Genomic DNA, 15,262 nt, shown 5'->3' on the forward strand with positions numbered 1-15,262 from the left:
GTTGGCCGGTCATAATGCGAATAATACGATTGCCGATTGCTTATGGCCTAAAGTGGAGAATTGGCCAGAGGAACAACGAGTGACAGAATCACCTAAATTAAGTCCGAAATTAGCCGGGCTTGCCAAGTTTAATTCTGAGCTCAGTTCTATGGGTTCCCTCCCTAATAAAGTCCCTTTGTTATTTCCTCTTCATGGGAAGTTGTAAAATATGGAAAATACTCGTTAGACCTTCGTTTCCCTCCCAAGAAGCTCTGAGTTATTTTATTTGATTTTCATTAGATTGACTTTGGGCCTTGGCCCTTAGCAAATTTTTGTTATGCATGGGGCAACATAAAGATGGTATGGCCTTCTCTCTCAGGGGTATTTTTCAATTTAAATGGGGGAGGAGGGGATTCTTTTGGGATAAGTTCGAATATTGAGGAAATTGAGGTTGGATAAATGTTTGAAATGGGAAAGTCAGTTTGTGTGGGTCAAGGTTTTGTTAGAAAGGTTGGAAGTTGTTGGCTGAGGTTAGGAAATGTTAAATCCTGGTGGGTTAAATATTATCGTTTGCCATCTATGGCAGCTTAAAATCAACTGAAAATCTATATTGTGTTAAAAGTATTATTAAAAGTCAATGGTTTTATAAAGCATTTTTTATGCAATAGTTCAGAATGTTTTAAATTATTGAGCACTTATATTTAAATTAAATTTTTAACGCCTAAAATAACCCTTAAAATCCCTTAACCCTGCGACTTTTCTCCCAAATTTTACACATTGTTTTAGCTCTGATACATTTTATTCATTTAAAGACCTTGGCCCTAAACCCCAAGCTTGTTGCTATTAGATTTTTGGTGGTGCTGGCATCAAATAGCGTGTCTGACCCACATCATCCGTCCAGTTCATTCGCATCCCCAGTTTGACCGGCTGTCCAGCGCCTCAGTTGTTATTGCCTACCCAGCGCATAACCCTACAGGTAATTCCCTAAATTAATATTTATATAACCCACCCCCTACTGCTAGGTGTATTTTCGTATTATTTTGATATCACAAATGTAGCACTCTGCCTTTTTCTCCGCTTGGCTTAACTTTATCATAATCTTGGTTGAAAAATCTAACGCTCGTAGCATTTGTGGCAACCGAACTAATTTTATGATGGATTACTTAGCTGAAAGGGGGTATCCCATATAATAGCATTAAACCGCCCACCACCAATAACTTACACTGCGATAAATATTTTATGTTATCAAGTTACAATGCTTTTTCAACTTATGAATTTCCAAATGTTAATTTTAGTGTTAGCTAGAAAAGCACTACGGGTGTCGCCAGTGGAGAAGGTGGTTCCATCTACCGCGCTTTCTGGCTGTCCATCAAGTGCAGCGTTCGCCGCGCTTATCAACCCTCACCTGACCACTAATAGAACCTCGAAGTGCATTTGCCTTTGTTGACATTTGTAAAATGCAAACAGAACACGCAACGGCGATGGAAAGTCCGTCTGGAAGCGGACGTACACAGATAGAGATACCAGGGCGGCCAAAGATACGGATTGCCGTAGACGCGGACCTAGACGGAGTCGCAATGCACCGAAGCCATCACTCAAAGTGATTAGATCGTCGAGCGGGGTAATCGAGTGTAGCGCTCAAGATACAGACACACAGACACATGCAGGATGGATAGATAGACAGATAGATAGATAGATGGATGGATGGATGGATACAGATTATGTGGGAGCTTCAATTGGGTTTTCGGTTTTATTGCCCCAATGGGGGAAGTCGGGAATGCCAAATGGAAATGGTCATGAGGTCGGAGTTCTTTTCGAGTCGGAGTTGCCTGTATTTACGATATTGACACTAGAAATCGTGACTTTTCCATAATGAACGGGATTTACACGTGTTTATGGCAGGTCATAAATGGTTCGACACCTTAAGGAATTCCACTGGCCAAGTTCTCCCCACTTGGCCCTCCTTCCTGTCGGTAATTTCCTTTTGTAGAACCACACGGAGCAGAAGTCAATGCTTGAAATGAAAATATTATTTAAGCTCTCCTACCTCTTAGTGCACTGCGATAAAATATTCAAAATGATTTAACACAAAATCTAAAGCTTTTGAACACTAGTTTTAAAGTAAAACCTTTTAATTTACTTTAAACATTAATTTTGAATATACATAAGTTTTTCCAGTTGCACTTTTCGTACTTTATTTCCATTACCAAATATTGCATTCACAGAATAAGTCCCTTTACATTACTTATATTTAAGTATGTTACAAGTTATTTACGTTAAAAGCGTATTTAATATGAGCTGCTTTTTTTTGCCAGTTTTTACTTATCAAATTATTATTTTTTCTGAGTGCTTTTTTTACTGTATTTTCCTATGTGGCAACAAAAAGGAGAAGCTTTCAGACTGCATTAAGCTGAATAACAGAGAAGTTCTTATGGGTTCTTGCAACCCCTTTGCCTTCCGCCTAAAACACCTGCTGTTTTACCTTTGACAAAGCTCAGACAATCAGAGTGCTTAAGTGCTGCTCCCCAAACAAATGAGACATCATTCAAAGTTTCGCCAAAAGTTTTCTTAAAGCCGCTTTAGAGAAATAATTCACCCACTTCAAAAAGAAGGTGGATGGTGAGCGCTGGAAAAACCTAATCGTTGTGGGACATGAAATTCATGCCGCATCAAATTACCTATCCTAGAGCCTCTGAGCCGGAGAAGAAGATATTATGCAAAATAATATATAATTTTGATAGCACCCAATTTGAGCCTGTCATAACAAGACCAGGCTCACCCCCGTCGACCTCTTCCAGCGAAAAATCGATATATGTAAAAAATGTTTGCATGACTTTAGGAAATTTAGCAAACTTTTTTCCTTTGCCTTTGTTTTCTTTTTCTGGCGGTTTAGTGTGTGTGTGTGTGTTTGCCCCAATATGAAAGCTTCATTGATATAAAAAATATCTTTTAAATGCAATAAACCAACGAGAAAACGATAGCAAATGGGGCGGGAAAAGGGGGTAGGGAGTATGCTCCAAAGGCGGTTTAGGAAATACAAGACTCATAAAATTAATATGATATAATAAAGAAAAATTTGCAAGCTGCCAAAAGCATAACGATTGATTCTGAATTATAGCCCAAGGGGCAGAAAGAAAAAAACAGAGGAAAAGCACCATACAGCGGTGGTGAAAAAAATATAGCCAGATTATTAGGAATTTAGATGTTTTAAATTATAAGGGGCAATTAAAGGTGTAATATTAGCAATTATATTATATACAATATATTTAAAATGCAACGCAATATACAGGAATTAACATAGAACATAGAACAGAGGCTTTAGCATATACGCAAACATTCAAAAATAAAGTCATTTAATAAAATTAAAGAATTACTTGATTATTTTGAGTTTACAAAACATAGTCGAAAAAATCATTGCAGCTGTCAAAAGATTGCAAAATTAATAGGAAAATAGTAGTAGAATCGTTTCTTTTAACTTATCTCTCTAAAGATCTAAATATGTACCAATAATAATTTTGATTCTATTTTTTTGCCCGGAACTGCACTTTGAGGATTGAGAGGAACCTTCGCTTTTGCAATATGTTTGCAGAAAGGAGATGGGGGAGCCGAAATCAAATCGAATAAATAACACGCAGAACCCCCAAGAAAAAAAAAACAACAGCAGCAACCCAAATATGTTCGGCAATCAATGGCAGCCGAAAAAGAAAAACTTTCGATGCCGCAAGGAATTTTCCGAGGGATTAGGGGAGCCATGTGAGCCAGGGGCAGCGGGGTAAGGGGGAGGGGGAGGGGCCGTGCGGTGCGGTTGGCCACTTGCTTCACATGCAGCGAAATTAATCATGGCATTGTTCGGCGCTTTTCAAAATAATAAATACTTCAGCGCGACTATAAAATAAATTACTCAAAATCATTTCATTTCACTAACGCAACAAGAGCGTAGAGGGGAATGGGTCTGAAATGGGGAATGCCATGTGACTCTAAGCACTGGATCATGACAAAAAAAAAATAATTCAGGAGCGGACCAGTGCGTTCCGGCAGACACAACGTGGATCGCGGAACAGTTTCCACTTTTCGGTTTCGGTTTTCCCCGCGCACGTGTCAACTTCAAAACGAAACGAAATGTCAGGGGAATTTGTTGATCATTAATAACGTGGCACAAAAACATTTCGGCCACTTAGGAGCCATGAATGGGCGCAACAGAAGCAAGAACAACAGCTCCCAGACAGTTGTCGGCGTAAAGAAAAAAATAAAAATGCCCATGGCAAAAATTAATCACAGCTCCAAAGGGCGAAACCAAAAATTTAACGGAATTCGTTTACTTCAAAAAATGCCTATGGGGTAAATTTAGCTACAATTTGTAGCTAAATAAAGTGTATATCTAAAAAATCATTGATTTGATTGACACAGTTAAAACGAAGTATTATTTTAAATCAACAAATTTATTAATTATTTATTATTTGCAATGTAAGATGCAATATCATCTATGTTTTATGTCTCGGTTCCTTAAACAGCACTTATATTTTTCTGTGATTTAAATGGTACAAAGTGCTCTTTGCCATATAAAATCTTGAAAGCAGTAAGCTTTTTATCCTTAAACATTTTGTTTACTTATTTTTATATCTTTGCCTGCATTGCTAATTTGTTTTTCGTCGAGTTTATTTTTCTATTAAACCTCTGTCTCTTCATTTAAAGCGTTTGCGATTTATGTGAAATTGAAACTAAATTCATGTGCATATTTTGGTGGATTTTCATTTCACTTTTCCCCATCCCAAGTCTTGTCCTAAAAAAAACTGGAACAGCAATATTCGTATTCCCATTTTTTGGCTGCTTTTATTATTTTTGTTTTCATTGCATTTTTTTCGTTTTCATTTTGTTTGTATTTCGGCGTCGCAGCCACTTCCGCCCAAAACTTTTTGCTTTTGTTTGGTTTTTTCTATTTTTTGTTTTTGGAATGGGCAATGGGAATATTTATACGTCAGCGCCTCCCTTTCCACATTCTCCTCCTCCTTAAATATTACCCTCGTCTTTTGTGTGTGCTTTTTTTTTAATTTGGAGCAAAATGTCAAAAAGCTACAGAAAATTAAGTAAACAAACTATAAAAGCAGATTATAAAGCCCCATAAACATAAACAACAAGAGCGGTGCTCCTCGAGATATGCAAATGAATTGGAAACTAAGGAAAAACTAACTTGAACCGTTGATAACTTCATTAACAAATTGGATCTGAGATGGGGAGAATCAAGAGCAGGGGAGTGCAGCTAACTTGTAAATTATTCGTGAATATTCATGGATAGTTTTTCGGTCCGAAAACACTTTAAAAGGCGTCTCATAAATTTTTCCTCCATCCGACTTTTTTATTTAATACCACTTTAAAAATTATTTATTCTCTGTTGACTTGAATTAAATTATTGGGTAGCGAAGTCCGATTTTGGTGGACGCTTTTTTCAGCTTTAAAAATCTTTAAAGACCTCAATTTTACAGTAGGAATGGCAATAAGGTAATTAAATAGTATAACCAGAAAAGTGGCCTTTGGCTCTATGAACTTTTGCTTAAACGAAATACAAATTGGACGTAACAAATATCCAAATTCTAAGCGATAGGAAATAAAATGACCGACACTGACTACGTTCCACAAAAGCAGAGTGAAGAGGAGGTATTTTCCGACATATACTTATCTTTACTGTCGCGACATGTACACAGATATCCCGAAAATGGGACACACAGAATGTGGGTGCTTCCGCGAATAATGATTGTATTCAGCAGTGGGGATTTGGACACGATTACAGACATCATAACCAGTAATATGGTGCACCCCATTGGAAGCGGACTGGTGGCAAGTGTTCTCGTAGAGGAATCAATAAGAGACGAAATGATAAGGAAAATTCGTGCAAACTTAAAACCGATGGATGAGCGCATTCAGCGACATCCAAATTACTTAAAATCGGTTAAGTTTATCGACCGCATGAAGTGCTCAACAATACACATCGAGGAATTCGAGGAGACAGACATGAAAAAACGTTATGGTGTCAGAATGAAGGGATCTCCAATTATAGTTTTGGACTTCCCGCAATACTTTTTCGGTGATAAGCCATCGGCTGTTATAACTTTAAGTACTTTTCGAAACCTCAGTGAAGTTGTGAAATTGTATAACCGAGAAGGCTTGAACTTCGATTCAGTTTCTGTGTGGTCGGCTAAGTTGGCACAGTGCTTCGATTTGGTAACCAGACTTCCACAAGCTTCGCAATGGACTTTTAACTGCATCAATGAATCAATTACGATCCCAGCACTGCCTGTTCCACCCATCACTGGAGTTTCAATCGTACAACAGGTTCACTTTGAGGTACATGTGATTGGTGACAAGGTAAAAACCATAGCGTTTCCCATCAACCATCACGAAAATTGATGCTAATTGATGCCTTGTTTAATAAAATGTATAAATTATTGGAAAATAAAAAAATTATTAGAAAATAAGTAAATTATTGGAACATAAATGTATATTAAATAAAAATTAGTACTACAAGAAGATTTCACTATTTCTATACTTCGCTGATTTTATGAATTCGTTAGAGTTTTATTTATATTCTTCAGAAATCTTATTATCTTGCCTGGTAAAAGTAACAATTTTTGTAGTTCATTCAACCGTCAATACAGTACAAAATTCAACTACAAAATACATGATAGCATTATTCTACAGCCAATCTACTGTAAATGCTTTTTGACTTAACCAACGAAAATGATATCTGTGTATATATTCTTAAAGTGGTTTGTATTTCACAACTGTTAAACAATAAATATTATGGTTGCAAATGCTATAAAAGCGTATAACCTTTCATAATTTACTTATTCTGCCTTAAGCTGAGTTCATTCAACCGTCAATACAGTACAAAATGCAACTACAAAATACATGTTAGCATTATTTTACAGCAATATACTGTAAATATTTGTTGACTTAACCAACTAAAATGATATCTGTGTTATATACACATTTATAAAGTTGTTTGTATTTCATATCTGTAAAACAATAAATATTATGGTCTGCAACTTCTTTAACCTTTCATAATTTACTTATTCTGCCTCAAGCTGAATTAATTTATTATTTGGGGTAAATCTACTCCCCTCTTTATCTGCTGATTTTTCTTGTGAAGTCCACTCATCAATCGGCTTGGGAATATTTATGGGACGAATGACTCTAATTTGTAAGTCTCAAACCCATCGAACACACACACGCGACAGATAATTTGTCAGATAATGGCTCATCTATCAGTTTTTGACAAGATTGATGGCTAGATAATGCGATTGATAAATCTCCATTATTTTTCAGCATCCTTTCTCTCCATTTTCCTCGAGTTAATTTGAATCAGAGTGAGTGCAGGAGGATTTTTCCTGTACCGCTGAGACAATGATTTGATTTTGGCCATGTCACTTGCCATGTCATCATCCCCCTGGAGAGGTGATTTCTCCCCAGATTTCCACACGCCCGCCATTTATCATGGGGGAAAAAATACACAAGAAAATAATGCTTTGTGTTTTAAAATATTTGGTGCTGCCTAGTTTTTTTTATACCCTTGCTTAGTTTTATATCAATATACTTATTCTTAAGCTGTTTTTAAGACTTAAGATTTATAATAATTAGATATCAGACCAATAAATAAAAAATAGGAATGTAGAAAGTTTGTTTCTATGATTTGGTTCAGTGTACGAAACTACCATCAACTAAGTAAGTGACTCTCAGGCAATCAAGCCTCTACGGCAGGGGCTAAGAAAAATGTTGTCGGCAATAAAAGTGCCCCTTGATTGGCATCATCCGTCGGATGGATTTCTAACCCAATCACACACACTAGCCCATTTATTCAAAGTCATTCACAGCTCACATTGTGATGGAGATGAGGTGACAGTTAGTACCCATTCAAGGTGTGATCGTTAAAATGGCCACAAGCCAGGAAAAGAGGGTTAAGCACGTCAGCTTTTAGCTTTAACCAATTGATTTTGGATCAAATTTTTGGAAACGTTTAGAGTTTAACGAGCGGCACTTAAAGTGTTAAATTCCTATAAATTCCTATTAGTAAGAACTTGAAAATTAGTCTCTAGCTAGCAATAGAGATAGTGGTGTTAGAAACATATATTTTGTAGTTATTTTCTACAGGTATAATTTATTTTTTAGGGAGGGAACAAACGCCTTTGATTGCAGGGTAATCATGTGTGAAGTACCTCCCTTTTTCACTTTCCACTTGAAATGTCCCCAGTAATTACATTAAAAATTGATTTCAATGACTTGTGAGACCACACAAAAAGAACCAAATTAATTTTCCCAGTTTTCCATATCATATAATTTCGTCAAAATACCTATTCATTCTGGAGGACCGTATCGATCTAGTGGATTACTATCGATTTCTCTGCGAGTGAGCAAAGTAAACACAGGATTTTCGTGCACTTTCCTCTTTATTTTTGAGCTACTCCTGCTGTTATAAAAATAGTTGAAAGCATTTACCAAAAAAAAAAAGAGGGAAGACGCAAACATAATAAAACACAACAATAACCAAAACAACATCAAAGCAAGGGCCACACACATCCACCCGCATCGGAAAATCGCTTATGCAGGAAGCACTTTTCTTGGTGGCTCCAGCTCCTTTATGCCGAGATTTCCCAGCTGCAGCAGAGGAAAACGCGGAGCAGAGGAAAACTCTTATCCTAACCCGCTCTAGTTCCATTATTTTTTTTTTGTGTGAACGTGATTTCAGCATAATTCCGTATATCAGAGCACAAATGGAGCATGCCACACGTTCGTTGGGTGAAGAAGGGAAGGACACTCGCAGCGAATCCACAGTCACGGCCACAGGCTCAAAGGAAGGACACCCCGCAAAAACACACACGGAGTTATTGAAACCAGACTGCACTTTTAGCAGTTTATTGTGCCGCGATAGGCGAAGTCTTCCTCCTTCTCCTCCTCTTTTCCCCTCTTAAAAGATCTGGCCAGGTCAAGTACATTATAGCCGACTGGCAGGAATGCTGCTCGAAATCTCCACACAAATATGAGAGCAGTTGGCTGAAAACGTCAAGAGTGTTGAAAAAATCAAGTCGATGAAAAGGCCGAAAAACACTTTGACTGATTTGTATGTGGAGCATATGAGAGATGTATGGGAGGTGGAAAGAAAAGTTCTGAGTTTAAAGTGTACTAAATAAAAAGTCAAAATCAGTACATTAACTTTTAATCAACAAATTAACTTTAAATCAGAAATAAACTTATTAATTAACTTATTTTTAATTGGAGAGTACGAGTTATGAAGCGGTCATTTACACTTATTTAAATCTTTGGCAATATCTAAGGATTGACCCACTTTTTAATGATTATCCCAGCTAAAGTTATATATACGTTTTTATTATTAACTAAGAACTAGAAAGTTTCCCATATATATTTCACCAATGCTTTCCCATTTTAAAATGTTAAATGTATCACCTTTTTTTTGGCTTCTAAAGTATTATTATTATTTTATTTAATAATTTATTATAATATTTCCTAACTTTTCAAAACACACTCGTTGACCACTGCGGCCAGAACTAAAAATGAGGCGAAATCCATTGATTCATTGAGTGCCAATTTACAAATCGAAAAGGCAGCCGCCAATGCACAAACAGCAATCTCAAGCGGAATCAGAAACGGAATCGAAATCGGAGCTCACACACGGAAATCGAACAGGGGTAAAAAAAAAAGAGGTGGGGGCGGGATCGAGGGCTCTCTGCAAACATGGAAAACATGAAAATCGAGCGCTTTAATATTTTGAGCCCATTGATTTTTGAGCCACCCGCTGCTGGCCATCGAATATGGCCGGAACCATACCCAAATGCCCACCGTTTCACCCGTACCCTCTGGTCTTAACATGCATGTGTGTGTTTGTTTGCTCAAAATGTTTTCCTGGGATTTTCCACAAATTTTTCATTCATCCATTTCGTATGCCGGCTGTTGCTGGGATCTGCGCCGCCGCTGCGGGTGAGTAATTTTTCAAGTATTTTCCATGTCCCCGACCCTGTCTGTGTGCTTAGCTCCTGTTGTGGGTCGAGAGGAGAGGGTCGTCCTGGGTTGTCCTGTCCTGTCCCCCGCCAATATCCCCGAAAATCAAAAGATTAAAATGAGCAACGAGCGACGGTCATGGAGATAGGGAACAGGACCTACGTCGCGTATTTGCAGGAGCGCTTATTGCCAGGGATCGGTTTTGATTTCGTCACCAGATGCTGCTGCCCTTTGCTCCACCCACCAGCATTTTTCCACAAATTATTGTACAAATATTTGACTTCCAAAGAGGGAGCGCACCGCGGATGGTGTTAAGAAAAAAAGCATAAAAAAGACAAAAACTCGCGCTACACATTTATTGAACTAATGGATTATTTCTGCGTCAAAACAGCTGCGACCTCTTCTCGATTTGATTTTTTAACCTCCCCGGATTATTCAAAGCATTTTCCGACCTTTTTTTTTATTGATGGACTTTGAAACCAGAAACCCTCTTGATGACTAGGTCTTTAAATGGAAATCAAAGCCAATGCATTTAATTAGATTGGAATTAACATTTTAATCCATGAAATTGTATGGGAATTGAATCGAATTTTCATCTCAATTGGACAGAAACAGCGGAAAAAATGTGGAAAATCAATTTCATATTATGAAAAGGAATGCCAGTTAACGTGGTGAACTTTGATTGAGCGCCCTTTTTGACAGACCATCGGTATCCGGTATGTTCGACCAAAAAAAAAAAAAGATTTGATTGGTTTTTTTTTCTGTACTTTTTAATTGAAAGATATCTGCATTCTAATACGTAAAGTTCATGACCACTGACATATGGAAAATTTAAAAAAAACAAACGTCAATATTTAGTTGGTTATTAATCTATTCTTTGTATAGTATCCATTTAGCTATAAGCCAATTCTTTGAATAGTTTCCAATTATTTATTAATATTTGTATATGAGCAAAGCAAAACAGGTATTTTTGAAGTTAAATAATTTTGATATTCACATTTCCTTGTTTAGCGCCCTCTAAATGACGCCCCTGGCCTTTTCTTTTTTTTGCATTTAAACATACGGTTTGCATGTTCAAATTACATTGAAATCGAGGTAGCAGTGGCAATGGAAAAAAAGGGCAGCAATCACAAAGCACAAAAACCATTTCACAATTTTCTGTTCCAATTGGCCAAAACACACACACACACACTGTGGGAGCTTTGGCCATTTGTAGGCTTGTGTTTAGTCGGTTTTTTTATGGCCCACATGAATTTCAGTTGTGGCCACTTCATCCACAAAAACACACAGAGAAATACAAAACATACACACATGTGCCACAATTTGGCCAAAAAGCTGAACATTAAAATGCACTTGTTAACAAGTAATTTGTTGGAAATGGCAGATATTTGCTTATCGTAGCCATGAAATCAGTTTAGCCGATTTAAAAAAGGTTGAATATTTGATTAGATATAGCCTCGTTAGGGGCATGAACCTTTTGGTTAGAGTGGGAAAAAGGACGGCAATTTGTGTGTGTGTGGGATAGTTGTGACCCTCTGTTAAACTGGGGGGTGAAAAACTATACCCTGGTCATGTGAGCAAGTGCATCACTTACAATTAAGATCGTAATCACTTCGAATGGTGTTATAAATAAGTCAAAACCTATGGGCGAGGGGTGGATTACCAGATTACCATAACGAGGAAGCATCTGAAAGCACTTAGAGTCCTCCCTCCCTCCTCTTCTATATCTCAATGAGAGGCCATTCGGCATGAATTTAATCTTTATTGGAGGAGTCAGGGCAAGTCAAGTGGTGGGAGAGAGAGAGAGTACTTGAAAAGTCTGGCATTCCGTTCCGACAAATCCCCGCAGGCGAGACAAAATCAATTTCAATCAAACAAATGCAGCGAGTCGGAGGAGGAGAAGCAAAGAGTCCCCAGACCAAATCCACTCAAGTGAACCAATAAAAACATCAAGCACAGAAAAATAATTCGAGGCAGGAACAATTTTCAGGGTGCCAGAGTTGAGAGGGGTTGACTTTTTTTGGCAGGGGACTGAGTCACTGGAAATGAAATGCATGTAACAAAATAATTGAGAATAATCGAATTTAAATCACATTTTTCCTTGACACTGATGACGATGACACAATGATGATCTCGATCACCAGAGGTTCGGAAAAACCAGAGGGTGACGAATTGCCGAGGGGTGAACAAGGGTGAGGAAAAGTTCAATTGTGACTTTCCACATGTCACAATTCAAGCGGAAAGACAGTCAAAAACAATTCAAAAAGTAACCTTCTATTAACTTTTTTTCAAATAAATTTAGATAGCATCCTAACGGGTTTCCAGATAACAGATTTTATCAGATCTTATACAAAGGTTCGCAATCAACTGTTTTAAACTGTTCAATTTTTTTTCAGACAACAGAAAAAGCATAATTTTGATGCTGAAGTTGGTTTTTTAATAATAAAAAATTATCTTTTTTATTTCCAACCTAACTAGTCTCCCTTGACAATCACTCTTTCATTTTGAATAGTCACACTTTTGTAATTACTGAAATTTACAGTCACAGCTGCAGTCAGAATTTAGTTATTCCCGCTGGGCTTTGCCATTGAAGCACGACATTTATTTTTCTGGCAGCGATCCCCGAGATCCGGAAAGTCAAAAATGAATTTTTCCTGTTTCCCGTTTCCCCGTGCAATTAACCCTCAGTGCCCCACTGTGTGTGTGTTTATTTCGGGTTTCCCTGCCAGATGTTTGGTCTGTTCGGTTACGCCTCCGTTTGGGTAATGGGAAAACTAAACGCAATCGTAGTCCGAGGTTTTGGGTTCGGGACATGCCCCATTTATATAAACAAACTCATTGACATGTTCTCTAATTTCATTTGGATGTCCGTGAAATGTCATTATGTAGAAAAATAAAGGTCTGGGGAGAAAAACTATTCCAAATGTTGAATTTTTTATGGACTTTGGTATGTGTGTTACTGAGGCATAAGAAAAATTCCATTTGAAAATGAAATGCACATAGTTTTTAATTCCAGCCTTAATTGGAATTTATAGCAAAGTGTTAATGTCTAAATTGCTCTTGTTTTATTTATCGCTGTTGTTAGTGGTGTTTCGCTATTGACGCTGTTGTTGTGGCAAGCCTACATTAAACTCAAAATATTTTCAACTGCTTTCTGCGGTTACGCTGTTTATATTTCAATTGAGGTTTTCACGCAATTCGGAATGTGTTTGCTTGTCGTTTTTACGGTGCCTTTTATTTATTTATGCCGTGCCACTTCCGTGAATTTCGGTATCCGAAAATTGTATGGAAACAGGGTACCTACCTTCATCGGCGGTGGCGGGGTGCTGTTCACCTCGGACCAGGGAAATGGCTGTGGCCAGGACCAAAAGAAAAGCCACCAAGTGACGGTGGAAAACCGCAGCGAAAAGTGTATCCATTTTTGTTGCGTTCTTTGATGGGAGTCCTTTCCTTTGGCGGAATTTTTTAAGTCGCGACTTTTCCTCAAGAACGTTTATTATTTTTGCGTAGTTTCCTGGGTTCTTGGCCCCGATTCCTCAGTAATTGTTGCTTTAATTTTCCTCTTGCCGATGATGTTTCTTTGCTTTTGCTTGGTTCTTGCTCGGACTTTAGTGTTTTTCATAAGTTTCCCATTCGGTCTAGCCGCGGTTTCGTGATTTTCTCGCTTTTTCCTGACGCTGCTTGCATTTTCACTCGCATCTTTTCTATTTGAATATTTTCGCTCTCTGATTTGTGGTTCAATTCGATTTTTCCATCATCAGTCGCTCGCTGCCGCTGACATTCGCCACTGAAAATAGAAAATGCCAAACATTAAAAACAAAGGAAAAACATTTTCACGAATTAGTTTTCATTTATGCACAGTTTGGATGGGGGAACAGGAACAACACAAGAAGAAAAGAGCAACAAAATATTGAATTGCAAATTGAATCAGTGAAATGCATGTAGAGTTGTAGCTCCGCCCCTCAGTTTTCCCCTCATTCATCGAATTTATTTGCTGGTGAAAAGTGGACCACTTTTGGGGAAATTCCAAGGAAAATCTACATACTGCAGCGTGTTCGATCAAGCTTTCTTAATTATAAAGTGGAATTTGGCCAGAATTGGATTTGTATGTGAATGCAAATCAGAATGAGTAACCTGTAGAGACTTTGTATTTCCCTCTTCAAGCTGAGCAAAAGTCAATTACTTTATGAGGATAAATACAAAATATCCTTAAGTGGGCCAACTAACTGATTCCAAACCTTTAAACCTTTTTTGTCTAAAAAAATAAAATGAGAAAATGATCTTTTCTCCTCCTAAACAAAATAAAATACCTAAATAATTTACTGCAAGACTTGAGTTTATTAATTAAAAGTATATACATACATATATGTATATACCTTGAGCACCTATTTAGGATCTTTTTCATAAAAACCTAAAAAATACAATTTAAAGGTTTGGATGCAGTTCGATGGTGCTTACTTTTGTTTTACATTTTGTTTAGTAAAAATATGTCACTAAAATATTTGAAATTAAAACAAATTTGTTAGCTTAAGCCAACCGCAAAAACGGAAATTCTTTGTTTAGTTTTTAAAATTCATGAATATTTGCTTTCCAACTTGCAATTTAATTTTACACCAGAGATCCGTCCGATTTTCACTACCAATTGGATCAATATGTCGACGCCTCTTAATTCAAATTCATCAGGAACAAACTTTTCAGACACGCCCACAGAACGCAGAGCACAAAAGGTTCGAGCCAGAACCACACAGGTAGGTATCCCTCGAGTATTCCATTCCTCCCCCCGTTTCCACCCACTCATTGCGAATGCAATTGCCCAGCACCGAAACCCAATAAGTTTAATGATGTTGCTCCCTTTTGGGGCATGAAAATGTCTTAAATATTTAAAGTGGCAGACAGTCAGCCAGAGGCAAAAAGCCTGGGAGCAATATATCTAACAGATTACAGGGGAGCCTCGACAGGCGGACGAGCAGCAGACAAACTGACCCACAACCTTGGCAGTTGCGCCGAGGGCAGTGTAAATAATAAATAAATAAATATTGTTATATTTAACAACAATGTCGGTGGTGGCAGGAAAACATTCCACCTTGGACAAATAAAGCGTTGGAATATGGAATATGAAAGTACATTTTTGTCAACCTTTCAACATGCCAAAACAAATTGACCTCAATTTTTTATTACCCACTATCCAGCCAGTTGGAAGTGCACGAAAAAAGTGAATTATTTGGGGTTGGGAAAAAAAAGAAACGAGGTCTGTCAGTCACAGGACCCCAATTCAGTT

At 37.6% G+C, this 15,262-nt stretch overlaps 2 protein-coding genes across 2 annotated transcripts in view; one reads left to right on the plus strand and one right to left on the minus strand.

Moving 5' to 3' along the window:
• LOC108049650 overlaps positions 1–15,262 on the minus strand; it is a 48,788-nt gene that overhangs the window by 20,563 nt on the left and 12,963 nt on the right. Inside the window, 1 exon segment of the mRNA XM_044459147.1 lies at positions 13,289–13,771. Within this exon segment, the coding sequence (XP_044315082.1) occupies positions 13,289–13,403 (115 nt within the window). The 5' untranslated portion in view covers positions 13,404–13,771.
• Positions 5,521–6,692, plus strand: LOC108052562. Its single transcript, XM_017134968.2, has one exon. It carries the CDS (start codon positions 5,587–5,589, stop codon positions 6,379–6,381), a length of 795 nt encoding a protein of 264 aa, XP_016990457.1. The 5' UTR covers positions 5,521–5,586; the 3' UTR covers positions 6,382–6,692.

Source organism: Drosophila rhopaloa, unplaced genomic scaffold (assembly GCF_018152115.1).
Source record: "Drosophila rhopaloa isolate 14029-0021.01 unplaced genomic scaffold, ASM1815211v1 contig_115, whole genome shotgun sequence".
Taxonomy (NCBI): domain Eukaryota; kingdom Metazoa; phylum Arthropoda; class Insecta; order Diptera; family Drosophilidae; genus Drosophila; species Drosophila rhopaloa.

What these genes read in the sequence shown, in the direction of transcription:
- LOC108052562 (XM_017134968.2), top strand. Translation starts at nt 5,587, where the DNA reads ATGACCGACACTGACTACGTTCCACAAAAGCAGAGTGAAGAGGAGGTA.